General features: G+C 37.6%; 1 protein-coding gene across 4 annotated transcripts in view; it reads right to left on the bottom strand.

Annotated features, from left to right (window-relative positions):
* The window catches only part of FAM135B (family with sequence similarity 135 member B), a 200128-nt gene that overhangs the window by 27356 nt on the left and 151208 nt on the right, over positions 1–21564 (bottom strand). For all 4 annotated transcript variants that reach the window (XM_032695734.1, XM_032695726.1, XM_032695743.1 and 1 more), the window contains one exon: positions 1610–1763. In XM_032695734.1, the coding sequence (XP_032551625.1) occupies positions 1610–1763 (154 nt within the window). The remainder of the gene's footprint in view (positions 1–1609; positions 1764–21564) is intronic.

The following is a 21564-nucleotide window of genomic DNA, read 5'->3' as shown; positions in this document are numbered from 1 at the left end:
TCCCAAAAGTAGGAAGCATTACCTATCTTAGATAACATATTTTTAAATGGGCCTGTTTCACCTCAATAGTTGTAAGGAGACAGATATAAAAATTTGATTTCCATTCATCTCACTGCGTGAATCTTACATCCCATGATTTTATTGAGTTTTCCAACAGGTGTCAGAAGATCAGTCTTAAAATCAAATCTTCAGTAGATTTTCAGACTGTGAATAAAATGATACAAATAGCACTCTGCTCGAGAGGCTAAAAAAGGTATTTGCATTTAGCAAATTTGCATGTGTTGCAAGAAGTACATTTGCAAATGCAGTGCCTGCCTCAGTACCAGTAGTCATTTGAAATCCAAGTAAATTTTATTTAGAAAACCTGTCTGTGCTCTGGGACGGTTCTGGAGTTGTGGTCAACCATAACTCTTACATCTCCCGACCTATAACCCTGCCTGAGTGAGCCACAAATCTTTTATTATATGTGCCTGATAATCAAGATGCATGAAGCAGGAGTTTTGTTTCACGTTGTTTTCTGTCCGAGAGCTCATAAATTCCAAATTAAAATACTGTATTTTTTTTTCCTCTCATAGCTGGATTGAGTAACACATTATGTGCTCTTACTACCCTATGACTTTTAGGCTACCTTGAAGAGAAATATATGATGGGAAACAAGACATGAAGTGGAAAATAGGAGCTATCAAGTCCATAAGTGTGTGAAACATAATGTATTGGTTTTGATGGTTCTTGTATACAAGCACTATACTGGAAAATGCATTTTACTCCCTTTTAAAACCTGCTGGCCAATGCAATTGACCCTCCTAATGTAATTATCTCTGCAACATAACAAACTGATAATTCAAAACCTGCACACAGAAACACAACGGCTCAAAAATGCAGATGTGAAATTATGGGTCACAGTTCTTGAATTCAAAGAAACAGGTGAGAGAACAGGAATGAGTCAGGAATGTCTCTCATTTGCATAAGAGCTCCTGCTGTCATTACAAAGATGACTAAACACAAATTGCAGAGCTCCATCCAGCAAATCCAACCAGCACTTTCACACTGGACCTAGCAGGCCTGACCACCCAAAAAAAGCTTCTGCCAAAACCAGAAAATCTATTTAAACAATTGAATTAGGAAGCAAATCAGAATAATTTTGAAGAGTAAGATGTAATTGGCAAGGGAGAAATACATTGTGAATTATAAAGAAAAGAATATTATTCAAAACCACTCATATCACCTTTCAGATTTTTCTTTTCAATTTTGAAAAAAATGTTTACTCAGGAAAAAAATTATGTTAAAGTCTTCCCTAGATTTCATGGACATTCAGAACTGGAATTTCCACTTTTCAAAATGCAACTGAGGCCAAAAATCACTGAAAGGCAAGTATTTTGAGAAATTTATCAAAATATTTTCTCCCTCTACACATCGGGCCATATCCTATAAAAGGATCCATCTAAGCTGAGGATTTATTTTGACAGTGTGCCAAAATAAATACTAATCAGAAAACAGAGATGAAAATCCTTTTAATTCTCTAAACAACCCAAGAATTTTGGTACTGAAATGCATGTTGATAATGCAGCACTGTAAAATATTCAGTGATTTTAAATGTCTGTTCACTTACCCAACTTCAGCTGTGGTAAATCAGGAATCTCATTCATTATGAGAGTGTAGTACATGTGAAGTCCTCTTTGAGCATTCAGGAGCAGAAGACAGAGGTCCTTATGCCATTTGTATGCATGCTGCATGCAGTTTTCAGATGGGACATAAAAGCTGCCCTGTGAAGCAAAAATATCAAGAAACTAAAATACAGAGATTAAAATTCATGGTCTCAACTTGTGCTAGAGGTTTCCACAAAACCCCAGCTATGGAGAGCCTTTCATTTCTTTTTACAAGGGTGTATAATGATATGACAAGGGGTAATGGCTTAAAATTAAAAGATACTGGATATTAGGAAGAAACTATTTACTGTGAGGGTGTTGAGGGACTGAAACAGGTTGCCCAGAGAAGTTGCAGCTGCCCCATCCCTGAAGTGTTCACAGCCAGGGTGGATGGGGCTTGAAGCAACCCGGCCCATGTTAGGGGGGTTGGAACTACATAGTCTTTAAGGTCCCTTCCAACCATTCTGATTTTGTGGTTCTATGGTTCTAATCAAGCAGATGACCACAAAGAGAGATTTTAACCATCCCAACCTCCCAGTCACCTAACTAGCTAGATGTGTAATCCAATAGTATCTAATTCCACACATTCATTTTGACCAAACCATAACAAAACTATTAGGTCCCACTAATGTTGCCACATGAAAAGACCCTCAGAGCAAACAGTCCAAAAGAGAAATCTATCTCTGTCCATCACACACGTCCCACTGTGGAGCCAATGTCTCTCCTCATAACACACCCTCTCTGGCAGAGGAGAAGGGGTGGAAAGGACTATGAAGTTGGTTGCATTCACTTTCCTTTTCCATCCTATCCTCTTATCCCCTCCTACTTGATGGTATCATGGTTTGCTTTGTTAAGTGTATTAGTGAAAAAAAATGCAGATGGTATTGCCATCCTGTCAACAAATATGAGCCATTCCATACTACAAGATCAATGTCTGTATCAGTATATCTCTTGTGGGAAGATGTAACTGGACAGATCACAGCATGTTATCACAAACATTTCCCAAACAACACACTTATCCTTAGAACATAATCTGAGTTTGCATTAGGGTACCATAAATCAGAAGTTCTAACTACTGTCAAAAAATTCTTATTCTTGTATAAATTACTCATATTTGAAATTTGTAATGTTTAGATTTAAAGTAAAACAATTTATTAATCCATGGGTTTGTGAAACATGGACAATTTGAAATTTAGACCACTGCTTATCACTTGGTGGGGTGAGAATACAATTCTTACATGCCAGCTAGGTATTGACTCCCTTTTTGGACAGTCCAAATATCTGTGTACCTCCAGGAGCAATAGAGAAGCTTCACCAACCACATACTAATGCAGGTCCTGCAGTTTTCTCCCTTTGACTTCCCTAAAACCTGTATTTCGGACCTCTTAGCTTGAGCTGGGATGTTCCCCTGAGCTTTCTCACTTAAATCTTCAAGAAGTTAATTAGCATTCTGTGGTAGACACAAAGGGAACTGCTCATCTAGACCCACAGAGAGATGGCTGATAATAATTGATGGAATTGGTTGTTTTTCAAAGATTTCAAAATTTCCAGCCTCAGCATGAATATTTTTTACTCTCATCACAGATTATAGAAAAAGGGAGCATAAAGAAATGATGCTTCTATTGAAACAACAGAAAATTGGAAGTGGATTGATGTACAATGTCATAAAAATATGCCCTCTTTTACAATCCATTGCTGATTTTTCTTTTTAGGTTTAAGTTAATCTGGCATTTAAATGCTACACTGATGAACAGAAGGAAGAATGTGAGCTAATTTCATAGTTTGTATCAATGCTATAGCATGGTGTTATGCATGACTACATTTTAATAGGTCTATTTTCAGCCTTTCTTGGCATAGACTATAGTTGCAAACTAAAAATAAAAAGTAATAGGAAAATGCACCTGCAGATGGGCTCAAAAATTATGTGATCTAAAGATGTTTAAAATCTTACTCAATTAGTTCAGTTTTGAGTTCTTTAATGTTTGTCTGCTTCTCTCATGATACTTTATCAAATCTATCCTCAGCTGAATTCATTAAAATTCTGAGAGACCAGATACTTCAAATTATTGAAGCACAGGGAGAGTATTGTAACAATTTACTTAGTGGCAAAACATAGAAAGAAACACTATCAAAAAAAAAAAAAAAAGAAGAAAAACAAAACAATAAAATCAGACCATTGGGCATTCCATATTAGCAGCTTGGTCATCATTGTAGAAATTTAGAATAATTTAAATGGGGACCTTTGGAGATGACCTTGTCCAACTGCTTACTTAAAAGAGGTCTAATCAGATCAATCTGCTTAATGTTGGGTCCTGCTGAGTCTTGAACATCTCTGAAGAGATGGATTCTACTCCCTCTTTGGTAACATGTCCCAGGGTTTTACCACCTTCACAGTATTTTTTTTTTTTTTTGTCTGATATGAATTCAGAATTTCCCAGGTTTCACCATGTGTGTGTAGCCTCTTGTCCCATTCACCATCAAGAAGATGCGGCTTCATCTTCTCTTTTTTTGTTAATCAAAGTAGTTGCAAATGACAGTAACTTCCCCCCCTGAGTCTTCTTTCTCTGGACTTAACAAGAGCAGGTTTCTTGGCCTGTCCTTGTATGTCCTTGTACCTTGTATGCTCCTGTCCCTGAACATGTTGGTGCCTTTTACAGGACTGGCTCAAATAAATCCATACATCTCCTGTACTGAGGAGCACAGGATTGCAGACACGTCTCTCCATTTCTGAGGAGAGGGGAAGGATTGTCTCCCTCAAACTGCTGGAACTGCTTACAGGGTTGCTTTTTTTTGCCTACATCAGAGAAACTTATCTGCTTTTGTTGAGAATGACCTCAAATTTTACTTTCTCTTTTGTAGCCTCATGAATGGAATTTACCTGTTTTGTGCTCTCTTTCAAACATTTCTGTAGATTAACCCTACAAATCAGGATTTCAGGAAATAAATGAGATTCATATGAATTCAAAAATTACAGATATTTCTGAAAATCCTTTAAGTTCCAAAACAATTAGTTTCAGAGATACTGCCAGTCATCTGGATTCACTGCCCTACTAATCTGTCTCCTGAAGATTTTAAATGCCAACCTAAATCTGCTTATTTACTCTACAGCAAACTCTAGGATTGATGTCACTGGAGGGATTTTTTATTCTTGAATAACAAGAGTATATATATGGGGGACTAAGTTGTTTTTTTACCATCAGAGACAAGTTACCTCCCGATTAAACTTTTCAGAGCTCCAGAATCCTCTGGAATCAAGAGAAAGAACAGAGTCTTTGCACTATTTTGGCCATATTCTGTACAATACAGTCTAGATCTTCATTCTACAAAAGGAGATTCTTTAGGATGGAAAAAGTACAGCTAGAAAATGGTGCAGTCCTCTAAAGTAATATTGGTTTTCTGCATAAGTAGGATAATATTGAGTCCACACAGGCTGTTCTTTCTGTTCCCTCCTTAGAGGAATGCCATCTTCTAACATTAAGCACTAACTGAATAGAGACTATATCAGTGTACTTATCACAGCAAAAGGTTCCAGTTTTATACCTTCCACCTCAAGAGAAAACATGTAAGGAAAAAGATTTTCAAATATCTTCATTAAAAACATCAATAAGAAAATTCCAGGTTCTGAGAAAAGGGCTCATGTAGGCAAACTTAGATCTCTGTTTCTGAGCTACCATCTCTGATGAGAGATGGAGAACTGATAAATAAAAACATGTTGCTGGGGAATGATTGTTTTCATCACAAAACTGACACCTCAAAACAACAGAACTGTGGTCACTTTCTCCCCTTAATTACGAAGGAAGCACAGGACAACTGAGCACAGGTTCTACCCTGTAGACACAGAATTAGGAGCACTGAGTACAACCACAATGGACACATAAGATTTCCTCTGACATTGCTGTCCATTCCGATGGAAACTTTCTTCAAACTACAGTAAGACATGGTTGGTATACATTTGGATAGAGGCCTGAAAAGACTGCTTCAAGATCGCTTTACTCTTCCTGACACAGCTCTCTGGGAGGAGCATCTGTGCCAAAGAAAGGTGCTATGCTTTGAGAATGCCATTGCATGAGAGGAACGGCACTGCACAGCCCAGGCCATGCCATGCATGAGTAAGAGGCCATATCATTAAGCTGAGGCATTTTGATGAAATTCTATTAAATGGCAACTGGCTTTGAAACCCTTTTGTTTAATGGGAACATCCATCCTAATTTAAAAATCTTTTTGTCAAGACGGAAAGTGAGTGTGACAGAAAAAAGAGGACAGGCTTCAAATTTCTGGTCCTTCGGTGACTTAAAGACATTACGGCTCTCGCAGGGCTGCTTCTTCTGAAAGTTGTCACACACATACAGGATGCAGAGCAGGGCATTAGAGAGATTATTAAACCCACCCCAGGGACAGTTTAAACTAATGTGAACTAAGGTTTGTGCATCTTTGTCTGCAGGGACCCCAGCAGGGCAGGCATCTGTCAGGTGATGCCGTTTTATAAACTGCTGCAGCTAAATCAGCTCATCCGTCACTGTTCAGTAAGCTGAGAAACGTCAAGAAATATCTTCCTTTGGGATGGTCTAAAGATTGCAAACTTTTCCCACTCTCTATTTTAATTGCATCTTCTGTTCATTTATTCAGGTAAACCCCTATTTCCTTGGTTATAGCCTGAAACAGGGATCCAGACTACAATACTAGCAAACCAAGTTCGGAAACAAATATTTCACACACTATTCTAAGGGAAAACACTATTGTAAAAGTAGCACTCAGGAAAAACAGTGGCTATGACCCATTAAACAACTACAGCTCAGCTTTCTAGGTTTCTTGAATCAGGAGGACAGATATTTGTTTACTTCTGGTTAAAACAAATCTCCTATTAAAACAAAAAATTCATTCTGAAGCTGACAATCCCATCTTGCACAAAGGCTGATGGCTGCCCTGGTCTTGTAAGACCCTTGTAAAAGTACATGTTGGTTTCCTTTGTAAAAATTCTCATAACCTTTTGAGCTAATTCCTTTGGTCTACTGTTATTTTAATCCTATTAGTATGTAGGTAGACAGATTTTCCTATGCTGGTTGTAAAATGCATCTGCATGATTTCCTAGTCCAAGACCCTCTCTGTCTGTCATGGTAGACTGTATCTCTGCCCTTTCCTATTTCTGAAAATTTTTGGAGGACATGAATGTCTGACAAATTTCACTTCAAGACTTAAGACCTAAAGGTACTCTGATAGCAAAGCTGGACGACAACACAGAAGCTAATAGTACTGATAAAAATGATTTCTTCTACTGTGCCAACATCATCAGAGGCAAAAAAGATCAAGAAAGACAAGATATGATGAAAAAGAGGCAGCCTGGAAACTCATCCAATACAAGATGGAAATTCTGCTTAGCCCTCTTTTTGTTGTGAATGTATTTATACGAATATTTTCCATTGTCTTTTAAGCAGTAGCCAAATTAAATTCTAGTTGGGCTTTGACTGTTCTAATTTTCTCCCTGCATAACCTCACAACACCCTCTTGAGTTTCCTGCCCCTTCTTCCAAAGACCATAAACTCTCTCCATCTTAAGCTCTCTTCTCATGAAAAATCATGTGAATATAGGCTTAATTCCTCCATTTCTCTTTTTATTGTGAAATGATCATCATCAAGCATAGAATCATAGAATGATTTGGATTGGAAAGACCCTAAAGATCACCTAGTTCCAACCCCCCTGCCATGGGTAAGGAGACCTCCCACTGCATGATCACATAAAGAAAAACCTCGTCAAATGTCAGATAAAAACAACTGCCTATTGTTTTGGAAATGCAAAGGCTTCGGTTCAATTTGATCACTTTTTGCAAAGCTAGACCCCAACACTGGACTGTCACTGTCCTTTGTCCATCTATCCTCTAAGATGTTCTGCTAGATTTACCCAGCCAAGTAAAATAGCCTGCAATATCAACAACTCCAAAAAAAATTAAAGATTCTTGGCAATATCCCTGCTGAATACATTTAAATAAATCAGCCTTTTAAATGAAAAGGTTTCCCATGTAAAGCTTTTTTCAGTCAACAGATTTCTCCTGTAATTAGAGTGTATTGCTTTATAAATGTACTTTTCCTTTACAACAAGAGAAAGCAAAATTACTTGCAAAAAGCAAACACCTTCATTAAATAAGGTTCATGCCAATTCATTATTCAAATGCAGAGAACAATTTGTGGATATGCACTTCCAGTATACTGAGTCCATCTAGTATCAAAAGGCACCAAATGGATTTTATTCTTTGTAATATACAGTAAGTAGCTTGTATTTGTTTCGTATTAAAGCAATTTCATAAGCTATGTTAAGTACATGCAATGTTCAACAACAGCACTAACAGTTGGTAAATGAGACCCTTTATGTTTAATTTAATTCTTAACACATTTCACAATTCAGATTCAAATTGCTTGTCAAGAATTTTAGGATACTAAAAAACCATTCCAGACTAACTAGACAAGTTTTGCAGTTCCCAACAGTATTCCAGTAGCAGAGAGATCTAGCCTACCTTACCTACTTCTGTGAGAGATCTAGAGAACTGCCAGGAACACGGGAATAAATCTCAACATCCCAAGGTGAATACAATTTCTGAGCCCAGAGCACCTGTCCATTCATCTGCAAGCCCATTTTGATCCTCTAACATGTAAATTTCATTGTAGCTTCAAACTCAAGGACCAAGGAATTTCTTCATCTCTACTTTGGACACTGTTTTCTAAGGTAGGAGATTTCCTGTTATTTGGTGGTTGGAAATGAAATTATAGTTATGGCTTGAGCTAGAATTGAGTGTTCACACCTCATTATCATTTTTTTTCTAAAAGCAAGAGGATTAAATGATAAAAAATTCTGATAATTAGAGGTGTGACTGAAGAACGTGAACTGAAGAATACTCTTTCACATATGTAGGAACACAAATGACAAAGAGAGATAATTTATTTTATAATTAATGGGGGGAAAAAAAAAAGGCAAACCAGAAAGGGAACGAGGAGTTGCATCATGCACCTTATATTATGGTAGTTTCTTGTACTTGTTAATTATTTCATAAATATTTATATCTGCAAAGTTTTTCTAAGGAAAAAAAAAAAAAAAACAACAAAAAATAACAAAACCTCTGTGGTCTTCTGCGACCACTCCACCACATGCGTCATTGATTGTCCTTGAATATCTTAAATTCCCTATGAAATAATACATTAATATCTCAACTGTTTATGAAAGACTGTTCTAGAAAGACCTCTGTAGGAATATTTCCCAATGGCCAACCACAGGAGTCTCATCTGTGTTTGGTTTCTGCCTCAGGAACCTCCCACCAGAAGCTCTGGGAACCCTCAGGGTGTTTGTCACTGTGCCAAAGCACACAAGTTGTCTGACCAAAATTCCCACCCAGAAAGGTTCTACAGCAATGGGTTAGTGTTGATTTGTTGTTGCCTCCTTCTCTCAGGTTGATTCATTATCTCATCTATACAGCTGATAAACAGAGGAGTTCCTGGACCACCAGTGGATTAACACCTAAATGCACTGGGTATCCACACAGACAGAGCCCTGACACCCTACTATTCCAGAACTATAGGATGAACTTGAACTTCATATTTACAACACACATCACTTAAATTCATACCCTTTGACACTGATACTAAAGTGTTTTGTATCATAGAAGCTGAAAAGTCTTTCAGAAGCATAATTTCTAAAATATTCATATTACTTATATTGCAGTTAAGACAGAGACCCCAATAAAAAGAGAAAGTCTGCTAACCCTCCACAGAGATAGAAAGCAAACACAGATTTACTAAATGGTTAAAATTATTTTAGTTTTTCATTTATCCTGACCTTCAATTTTTTCCCTCCTTTAACCATATTTTATTTCATGCTGAGAAACCAAGAATGGACACCCACAGATGTTCCCTTTTCACGTGAAGGCACACGCATGACTACACATGTTGAGGGAGACGTGATATATCCGTGTTAATCAAATCAGTGTTGTGAATGAAAAATGTAAAATCTACAGCTTGAGCAGTGGTGGGAAAAGGACAAGTTTTTACTCCATTTGCTGAAACTGGTTGCCTGTCAGAAATTTGTTTTTGTCTTAAAGAGGTTATCAAGTAAATATGTCAAAACTGAACTCTCAGAGAAGACCAAAGAGGCAAAGAATGTCTTCTGAGTCATTCTTATGGCAGAAATTACATGAAATTCAAAGGGAATAAAAGAACACAGATTATTTTAAATTAACAAATTTCAATCAGAATATTTCATCAGGAAAAAACAAACAAACAAACAAAAAAAAAAAACACAGAAAAATTCTGCTTTTGGGTTGACTGAGAAAATTTTTATAAACATATACGGTATATATAGAAAAATATCTATGTAAAATATAGAGTTTTTGTAGATGTTTAGATTGGCTATTAGGAAAGATTTCTCCACTGAAAGGGTTGTCAGGTATAGGAACAGGCTGCCCAGGGAAGTGGTGGAATCACCATTCCTGGAAGTGTTCGAAAAGCATGTGGATGTGGCACTTGAGGACACGGTTTAATGGTGAACATGATGGTGGTGCTGAGTTGACAGTTGGACTTGAGGATTTTAAATGTCTTTTCCAACCTTAACGATTCTATGATTCCATATGTGTGTAAATATGCATATTTACATCTCCAATAAGCTATGGAAAAATGCCAAACCAAAACAACTCCCCCTCATTAATTCATTCATCAACACAAACAACTTCTAGATTCCTGTGCCAGGCAGTGAAAAATTACTGGCAAATATGAAAATAAACCATAGTTCAAATCCATGGAAGTCCACGGTGGCACAATTTGTGGATGCCATTCTGTGGTGACATTCTGTTTCTTCTCAGGCTCGTTTCCTCAGCAAACACAGTGTGTTCAAGATGCTGTCTGTGTACGTGTCACTCTGCCAGTGCTCCCAACAATTTTCTAAGTGGTGGCTGAATTTATCCCTCTTTCAGATAGAGAAAAAGTCATGAAATATCTAAAGGTGTGGTAAAAATGGGCAGCCAAGAAAAAAAAATGAATATTTATCTAACAGAGGAAACACAGACTACATACTGCAGGCATGGTACACAAACTTTGATCCTATCTGGCAGCAAAACAATGCATCTCTCTGTTCTCCAACTATCAGCAGCAGATTTGTGAACATAGAACTTTCTTGAGGGTTGGGTGACAACCACATATGCTAGCTCCTATAAACCTCTTTCCTTTAATATCCAATAACAGGAATACAGCAAGTTTATGGGAGAAACAGTTAGGGAAAATTGGGAAAATTAAGTGTTTTCCATTAAACAAAGTAAAACCTGGAACCAAACATTTAAGATGAACAGATATAGCAGACTAGGATGCACTTGAAACTGCATAATCTATCAACTTAATAAATGGCTTTGTTTGTATTGATTTCATCATCATCGTGGCTGGGCTTCGCAAACAAAGATTTGGGGATTTACTGGGCTGCTATTTGATATGATGGTTCATTAACCAAAGCTCTAAAATAAAAATAAAATAGTTATATTATATTTAAATTTGATTTCTGTTACACTAATGACACTAAAATGTCAATAAAGGAAAATAGTTAAAAAAATTTGACAATATATGGAATGCTTTATGCTATGCTTCTCACTAAATCTGTTTTGTAAGAAAACATAGGTTGGTATTTCATAAATACAATTTGACATTTATATTACCTCTAAAATTTGGAGCTATTTTGCCAAAACCACTGGAATTAGAATGCAGTAGAAAACATACTTGACATTGCAGTCAGATTTAGTGATAATTTACACTTTGTACAAAATTAGCAGGTAGAAAGTATTTGACTTGAGACCCTTGAAAAATAGGAAACCAGGCTTGAAAAAGAACATCCTCTGAACAGGTAGAAGAGAATTATGCTGGTTGGCTCTAATGATTGTGTCTCGTGGTTTCAATATTAGAAGTTATTGTTCTAAACACAGACTGTAGATTTCTTAATTACAAGTGGAGGAGGAAGAAGAAGTGACCAAGAAAGTATTTGATAGAAAAAATTCCATCTAAAAATATCATTCTATCATTCTAGTAAACAAAAATGCTTCACAGTTCACACCAATTTCCGTTCAAGTTATTCTAGCATAAAAATCTGAAAAACCATTGACAAAGATCCAAATATCTCATACTGACCCTCTTAGAAAAAAATAAAGCATTTTGATTTTTCATTCAAAATATAATTTCTGGCTTTCTTGCTTTTTTTTTTTTTAAATTAAGATCATGTTCATATTGCAATATATTGTAGAATTTAAAAGACAAAAATCCCAACGTTTTAATTCATGCATAGATGTTTTGTTTTCTTGTAGGTTTTTTCCCAGATTTTTATTTTAGGAAACATTTCCCAATTTTTTTAATTTCTATTCAATAAAAATGATGCCAAGTTCTGAAATCTCCCTAGCTTAGAATAGACTGAAGTCTATTTCCCACATCTTTTTTAAAACTGAACCTAAGGTTACATTATATCCTTTATATCATAACAAATACCTACAATCTTGATGGCTTTTAATGTAAAAGCACATGTAGGGTATTCTATAGAAGTTTTTGAACAATTCTGATAATGATAAATAAGAAGGGGGAAAAATCCATTTCCTCCACCTGATCTCTAGGGCTATACATCACCATAGAGAAAATTAAAGCTGTAAAAACATTGCTTTAGCAGTAAATTAAGCACAGGGGAAAACGTCTCATGAAAGTCAGAACAGTGTCTGACAGGAGGCATATTTCTTCCAAGATGAGCACTGAATCATCTGGCACAAGAAAAGTTGTATGAATCATAGATCATAGAATCGTGGAACATGCTGAATTTGAAGGGACCCACAAGGATTATCGAGTCCAACTCCTGGCCCTGCATGGGACACCCCAAGAATCACCTTGTGCCTGAGAGTATTGTCCGAACACTTGAACTCTCAGGCTTGGTACTGTGACCACTGGCCTGTTCCAGTGCCCAACTACCCTCCGGGGGAAGAATCTTGTCCTAATGTCCAACCTACATCTCTCCTGACACAACTTCAGGCCATTCCCTCAGGTCCTATCACTGGTCACCACAGAGGAGAGATCAGTACCTGCCCCTCCTCTTCCTCTCCTGAGGAAGTTGTAAATGCAATGAGGTCTCCCCTCAGTCTCCCCTTCTCTGGGCTGCAGAAGCCAAGTGCCCTCAGCGGCTCCTCATACAGTTTCCCCTCAAGGCCCTTTACCATCTTTGTAACCCTTCAAAATCTTCATATCCCTTCTTTGGATGCTCTCTAATGGTTTAATATCTTTCTTATATCATGGTGCCCGAAACTGTCACAATATTCCAGGTGAGGCCGCCCCAGTGCAGAGCAGAGCTGGACGATCCCCTCCCTCCCCCAGACAGTGATGCTTTGCCTGATGCCCCTCAGGACAGGGTTGGCCCTCCTGGCTGCCAGGGCACTGCTGACTCATATTCAACTTGCCATCGACCAGGACCCCCAGGTCCCTTTCCCGGCACTGCTTTCCAGCATCTCATTCCCCAATCTGTCCGTACATCTGGGGTTGCCCCACCCCAGGTGCAAAATCTGGAACTTACCCTTGTTAAACTTTATATTGTTGGCAATTGCCCATCTCTCTATTTTGTTGAGGGCCTCCCTACCCCTGAGGGAGTCCACAGCTCCTCCCAATTTAGTGTTGTCAGCAAACTTAGTATTTCAAGTTCTGTGTCTAAGTCATTTATGAAGATGTTGAAGAAAACTGGGCCGAGGATGGAACCCTGTGAAACCCCACTGGTGACAACGTCAGGCTGATGTTACCCCATCCACTATTACCCCCGAGTATGCTTTAATTTCCCTCTGTGAGATACAAGTATGAAAATGACACATATTAGTCCATATCTTCCTATTGTTATTATGAAATCTCTGTAGAGAATGTTGTCAAAGCAAACTGAGATATCCTTGGGCTAAGAGATGATAGAGCAATACTGAATAATTATAATTTTATGGGGAAAAAATATTTGAATACAACTGTTTATGCAAAAAAAGGAGGCAGATTAGATAGATAGATAGAAAGCAAGCAAGCAAGCAAGCTGGTCTTTATATGCAATCATAAATTAAATATTTATTAATACTTCCCAAATCTTCGTTCGTGAAGTCTAGCCATGATGATTTATTAATACATACCCATTAAGGTGTAAATTCTGATCTCCTAAACAAAAATAAAACAGTGGAGACATTAAAAAGGGTCTTAATACATTGTCCTTCCTGATTAAAGAGAGTCCATGTTGCCTACTCACAGATAAGGAAACAAATCCACTCCTGCTTCTGTGATCAAACAAGGACCCCTGAGCTGAAGAGCTACCTCGTTATTACTCATCATTGCAGTCAGCAGCATAAAACCAGTCAGTTTTTCAAGGACACTTAACGTATTTTTGCCTCTTCCACCTGCATGTACACACTCACACACACATAAGGAAATCCTGTTCAGTGACATTAACACAGTTAGGCCATCAGAACTGACATTCAGGTAATCAGAAAATGCCAAAAATGCTTTGATTCAATTTGTATACCTAGCAACTGGGAAGGATATGTTCAGCTGTGGCTCTGGCTGGGGTAAAAATGGCTTTATGCTGTGTAATCATACAGATTAGCAGCTGCAGAGGAGTTTTTTCTCTTTACATCAATGCTATATACTGTCAAATGTTAAGTACATGAATAAATAACTAAATATCTAAACAAACAAATAAGTGTGTCCCTGGACTTTATAGTATATTAATGGTTTTGTTCACAAATGTTTGCAATTAATTACAAAAGGGTCAATGATCAAAGTTCTAATACATGTCACAGTTTGCTTACATAAGAATAGTGAGATTAGTATCTAGCAAAACTTTTGTATTTAGACTGTAAACATGTCCAGCTCAACTTATCAGCCTGAAATACCTTCATAGCAGATAGAGAGGAGCAGGCATTTTTGGAACACAGTTCATCCACTCTACTTCAAATGCTGATGTTATAGAATCATGAAATGGTTTGGTTTGGAAGTGCTTTTAAAGGTCATCCAATTCCAAATCCTCACCATGGGCAGGGACACCTTTCACTAGACCAGGTTGCTCAGAGCCCCATCCAACCTGGCTGTGAACACTTCCACAGCTGAGGCATCCACAACTTCTCTCAGCAACCTGCGCCAGAGCCTCACCACCGTCACAGGAAAGAATTTCTTTGCATATCCAATCAAAATCTGCCTTCTTTCAGCTTAAAACCATTCCCCCTTGTCCTATCACACACCCTTGCAAAAATTCCCTCTTCACCATCCTCATAATGCACTACTCTCCAGAAATGCTCCTTTCTTTCCACAGACTGTGTATGAAGGAAACAAACTATAAGCTTGGATGCACACAATTCAGAGATGGGCAAAGAAGTTCCCCCCTCAGAACTTATTAAAAAAAAAAAATCATGCAGTTTTAAACAGACATAACTGTGGTATCCTGAATTTGAAGAGGTATTTTCTTCTCTCAGACAGGACAAATGTTTCAGACATCATGATTCGGATTCTTCAGTCAGAGTAACTGCTGACTCCAAGAAGCTGACAACCAGTCCCAGAGCATGTATTTGTTTGGGTCTAATGTGAGATTGAGAAATACTCTAATTTATAGAAAAACTAGGAACTCGATGGATCTGAGATGGAAGTGGTGTGGAGGGATGTAAAGGTCTCATCTTGTCCTCACAGCGTTCATGTCCATGCAGGAGAGTATGGCCATGGCTGACACAAGAGCCAACTGAAGATATTTTCCCAATGCACGTGGGCCAGTTTGGACTTAACGAACAAATTAAATTCGGTTCTCTTGCAGATGCCATTTCTCTCATAGAATCAGTCAGAATATGCCATTAAACACAGTGAACTTCTATCAAACTACTTTTCTCCATGTTGCCTTCTGAAGCACAGACCCAAAGCAAATGGTCACTCTGAAATGCTCTTTATTTAATAAAAACAACAACAAGGACCACAGCTTCCTATTTAGAAATGCCAGGCTCTGTTATGCTCAGGCTGTCACTGCCAGAGAGAAAGTGACTTTAGGCTTGGATCTCTGTTCACAAATGACAAGAGCCACAGGAATAATTGATTTTACAATTCAGTGCCCAAACTGGGAAAAAACGTACGTGTTAAGTCAACTTAGAAAGAAGTATTTCCTTGTTCAGAGTGAAATGATTTTTTCCCCTTTTTTTAAAAAGACATTTTTCTTAGTTATTGGTTATTCTGACTTCACATTTCAAGACTTGTCACTTAAACAGCATAAAAAACCTTTTACAACAAACCTCTTAATGTGCTACAAATACAAATTGAATCATACCTTAAGATCACCTGCACATTATGAAGCTCAATAAACTACCATGTGCTGAGTCATGTAACATAGCAAAGGATGCCATAGCAATTTAACATGGGGAATAGTAAACAGTAGGATGCAGAGGGGATGTTTGCATGGAAAATATATTCCAGCCCACTATAGTACATGCCTGTTTCACAGTTTCCCACTGAGGTGGTGGACTGAGCTCAGCGTACACATCACTTCCCTTCTTTCTTTGACCACAGTATTTGGGATCTCCCTCTTGTTAGGAAAATATCATGTCAATGGGCTAAGACATGTAAGAGGAGAACCAGGCTGACTCTACATCACTGGCATTCCATTCAAATTTTAGAAATAACACCAGTCTCACTGCACTTGTACCACTGCTACTCAATTTCGGGCTTTCTGAAGTTTGGTTCCTTTTTTACCTTCCCAAAATGTTCACAGAAATTGCTTCAAAATTAAATATCAAAGGGATCAAGTATTTGATGCGTTCTATTTCTAAGGTATAGTATTATTACTTTTAAACCTAAAACACCCAACCACTTGACATCTCGCTACTCTCTTAAAATAAAACTGTTCTCAGCTACAAATATGTCCATATATTGAGGAAGAATTATTTACTTCAAACACAGGAACACCAACTTGTCATAAGATAAAGGATGGGGTTTTAGTGTTATTGCAGCCTGAAAAATTTGTTTGTCTTGAAGACTAAGCTTATTGTTTATTTTGAATCTGAAGGTGCAGTAAAATATATCAGCCAGGATGTTCTGGTACTTATGACCCTACGGGTACACAAATCATGCTCAAGTTATGCGCAGCAGTAACTTGAGTTAGAGAAAAATATTTGAATTATAAAGTGAGCTCACTGGTGCAGCCCACTGACTATGGATCAGCCTTACTTTTAAGCTGAGCAGAGACAAGCAGCACCCACAGCTAGCAAGTGGGGAATTTGATGACAAAGTGGACTTGGATCCCCATGTATAGAGAAGGAGAAATTAGATGGAGGCATAAGAATGGAATCTTTCTTTAGAATATGTGTAATGAGAAATGGGAGAAGATGGATTGCTGGCTGCTCTAAGTAGTATTTTGTTTCTGTACCTCTTATTTCATGACTGGTGTAAAACTTACAAGTAGAAGCAGAATTTGCTAAGAAGGAAAGACTCAAAGGCAAAGACAGGGATCCTCTTGTCCAAAGAAAAGAATATATAAAGAACCAGACAGGACAAAAGTACAGGAAGGATATTAAAGGGATGATAAAAAATCAAGTCCCACTTAAATGAGGTGATGAATTTCCTCATTTCCTGTTTGTATTTTGTCAAAAAGGACTTTATGAGTTTGATGCTGCTACAAGCAAAATGTGAGGACCATTATTCAAGCATCATATAAATGCAGTATAAAATAGGATATATTTGTTTTTCTTGAGAAACCTAGAATTCAAAGAGGCCAGACACACACACAAAAAAAAATAAAAAAAAAAAATGTATATTTGTCTATATTCCCCATCAATCTGATGGCCTGACCCTTTGCTTTAATCAACGCTCACTGGTATTAGATGTGGGGAACATATATCTACAGTCTTGCAACGTGGTGCCACCAAGAAGACTTGTAAATTATTTTAATATAAAGGGTATAGGGACATTAGCCCCTTGGGATTTGTGATATGCTGTTAATCCTGCCTGTAAACAGGATGCTTATAAATTTCACCATTTGCTTTCCAAGCTACTACTGCAGGTGGACACTTTGAAACCTGGCATTCTGTTCCCTCAGTCTTGGCTTCTTTTACAATAGGTACTATCTGAAAACAGGTTCCTAGTGGGTCATTTTGGTTCTTGATCACACGGCATCTCATAGGAGAGAAGAGATGTGGCGCCATCCGTGCCCACCCCAATCTATTTATTTGAGAGTTTTGCCCAGAATTCACTGTGGAGATGTCTATAATCAGAGCAGTTGCTGCATGCTGGTTAATTAGCTTTGTCTTTGCAAATGGAGATAAAAAATAAAACACTGACAACACTATTTCTGATCTCTTCCTCAGCTTGGTAAATTTAAACATTAGCAACAATGTCAAACAATAGCTAAAAAGGAAATATTTAGCTGTCTTTTGACAGTGACAAATTACTTCAACCTTTATGGGTTCATTTTTTAAGTAGTTTGACATTTTGTTACTAAGGCAGATTTTTTATTTTATTGTTTCCTTCAGTCTGTTACACAGCCACAAGTGTTACCAAGTAGGTTCCTATGATTCATATGTAAGTGGGAAGAAATCATATCTCTCTTGATAGCATTGTTTTTTTAAATTATTATTATTATTATTATTATTATTATTATTATTATTATTATTATTATTATTATTATTATTTACAAATGCTCTTGCATATCCCAGTGTTTCTACTTGGTTCATGATTGACTTCTCATTTTTCCCCAAAGAGGTGAGTAAAATATGTTGACTTGCATAGACTCTGTCAAACTGGATCAGGAGAGAAATCCAGCAAGTCTTGTGCTTTACAACCGATCACAGTCAAGTATCAAATACTCACCGACAGGACAGAAGTAAAGAAAACAAATATAAGGCTAAGCCCTGCCAGCTGCAGAAATTGCATGCCTTCAGACAAAGTCTTCCTTAAGTTGCCCAAGTATTGGTTTATGCCACAGCCCTCACAGTTCCCATCCTTTCAGAACAAGGACTTCAGGAACTGTCAGTGCTGTCACTTTGCACAATCATGTCAAATCCTACAAAGTTCACAGAAGCACCTTCCGGCGATGTGTTACACCAGCTCTCTTATGGTCTACAGAAATGGGAAGGTGATAATTCCTTTATTGGGTCTAAATGTGCTATTTTTCAGGTTACCTGAATTTTTTCCATTATTGTATTGCAAAAGATAATCAGCAGAAGATCTCTTGAAAGACTCTACTTCGAGGTTGCTTGTAAAACTAAGTCAAATCCATGTTCCATTCCTTCCCCAGTCATTTTGCTGAAGATAATTCTGCAGCTCAGAGAATCCCATCACTCAGGGATTCACTTCAGGTAATTGAGTCTTCAAAGTGATCAAATGGGTTCCATTATACTTTTCTTTTAGAAACATTTCAAGGCCTGTTTTTAATGAGTATTATTTTATTTCAACCAATGACACCCAGAAAAATCATTTAGAGCTTGTCTTAAAGGCACCTTCCTTCTTGCAAACAATAAGTCTGCACAAAAATTGCTGCTCTTTGGCCCAGATGCTGTAATGCTGCTCTGGTTTCTTTGATGTGGGGGGAGGATGTGGTTTCTATGCCTTTTGCTGCCAGGAAACAGCTCAACGTCTAATCCTGTCATTATGCCACGTTCCTGAACTCTTCACTTATGATACTCTCAGGTAATGAATCATTTATAGGCCTTTCACATGCATGCAAACATACATCAAATCGCAAAGTCAACTATAAAACAATATACAGTCCTTTTTATCCCTACAGAAATCAACAATTTGTATTTTAACACTGAAAGAGAAGTAATGGCTAATCAGAAACTTTCCAGGGTATATAACTTTAAGGCAATTACATTAATCTGCTACAATTTACTGCTATAAAATGGGCCACTTTTGAATAGCTGGAACTGTATAAATTTGTATAACCATTATATTTGCACAGGTTCATTTTCCTAGCCTAGTAGATACCTCCAGTATTATGCATAGTATATATACCAGCCCTCAAGTAATTTACACTCAGAGAAAATCAAATTTCATGAGCTATGAGTAGCTTACCATTTATTCTGCAGGCCTTCACTTTATGGTTTTAAATAAAATACTTTTAATGAGTTTAGTAGAGGAGAAAGAGATTGACTGACTGACAGCCCTGGAGTCAAACTGTATTTGTTTACAAAAGAAACCCAATACATAGATCAAAAACAGAGTTTTTCACCTGCAAAAAATATGACTTAACACTGCTTTGGGGTGCTCCCCTCTGTACTGCTCAGCCTTTCCCCCCTGCTTCTCATCAACCAACTCTGTCTACTAATGCCAGGTAGACCTTATTCCAACAGAGACATTGTTGATTGCATCAATAAAAACCTGAGACATGACAGTTGCTTTTGCCTAGGGACAGACTTTTTGGTGGGGCCTGTTGCGATAGGACAAAGAGTAATGCTGTAAAATCTGGCTGACTGGAAACTTGATTTCTCAAGGTTTATGCTAGTCAAAGAAGTAGTGGAAGCTCATACACACGTGACTGTGTCTGGCTTACCCTAAACAAATCTTTAGACCCATATTCTTATCTAAATACTCATATATGTAACTGCATGAATACTTACACACTTTTCCTGGTTATGCAAAGAGCTTCCTCAAAGCATTACCCAATTATAATCTAAATTGTTATGGGGTTTTTTTGCCACTCATCACAACACTTGAATACAGATTCAGAACACGTGGTTAAGTCATCTTCAGAAGTTATTCTTGTACTGAAGATCTTCTAAAATTACTCTTATCTTTCCATGAAACTTTAAAAAAATTGCTTTATCTATATTAGCTGAACTTCTGTCTAATGTAATTCACCTCTGTCTCCATTCGGCAATACTTTTGAGAATCATAACACACTGACCCATCTCTATTTTCTTAGCCTATTCTTTTCTTTTTGTCAGAACTACTGAAACTTGTCTGATCCTTGGAGTGGACACTGGCGCAGTGTCAGTCGTTTTTGCACAAACTGAAATTGCAGGGACTGCACTTCTAAGTGTTCCTGCCAAGCACTGCACCAAAACTTTTAATTCTTATCAGCTGTGAAACTGTTTCTTGGATCATTAGGACAGACATGATAACTGTGAACAGAGGTATAGGCTTTTGCTGTCACTTGAAGATTTGTTTCCACAAAACAAGACAAAGCGGTTGGAAAAAGAGGGAATCTCTTTTCTCATTCCTCAGTCCCAGAGCTGCTGTCTGGGATACTTGCCAATAGCAAAGGGTTGGCTTCCAGATGACGGATCTGGACTGTGATGTTGTTGGCATTTCTGCTCCTGCTGGAAAGGCCATCAGCTCAGAAGTTATGAGAGTTGATTAGGTCTCCCTTCAAGAATTCTCTCATCATCAGTCAGTAGGAATTATTGTAGTGTTCTTTAGGGTGTATGAACATGATTTTTCAACCAAGTACCACTGGGAAAAAATACTGACAAGAAAGAAAAAGTGAATCATAGAGTGCTCTTTCAAAAGGTAGAGAACAGCCAAGTCTCATTCCTGAAGTGAGGAGCAGAAAGGCTGTTCCTGCTGCCCCTGCACTTCAGGAAAGGAAGGAAAAAAAAAAAAAACAAAACAAAACATATCTCCCAAGCCCCCTCCTATAAATTTCCTGAAAAATCAAAGCTGAAATCAGTACAGAGGAAAAACTTGAATTGCAAGAATGTCGGCCAAGTAAATGACTGTACAAACCACACCAGTGGATTTCAGCCCCAAAGTGAGAAATTTTGGTGAGAGGAGCTAAATAAATTCTTCAGTATATCACTGTAATGGCAGTTGTAAAAGAGAAAGAAATTCTCCATGCTTGGTCTGACTTTTACCACCCTATTCACAACTCTCTAAATTAACCATAATAAAACTGTTTTCAGTTATACAAGTCTAGGTGTGATTTACTTTTTCACAGTGGTCTGCAG

The sequence above is a fragment of the Chiroxiphia lanceolata genome, chromosome 1, assembly GCF_009829145.1.
Source record: "Chiroxiphia lanceolata isolate bChiLan1 chromosome 1, bChiLan1.pri, whole genome shotgun sequence".
In the NCBI taxonomy this organism is placed as follows: domain Eukaryota; kingdom Metazoa; phylum Chordata; class Aves; order Passeriformes; family Pipridae; genus Chiroxiphia; species Chiroxiphia lanceolata.
This window is presented reverse-complemented; position numbering and strand designations above follow the sequence as displayed.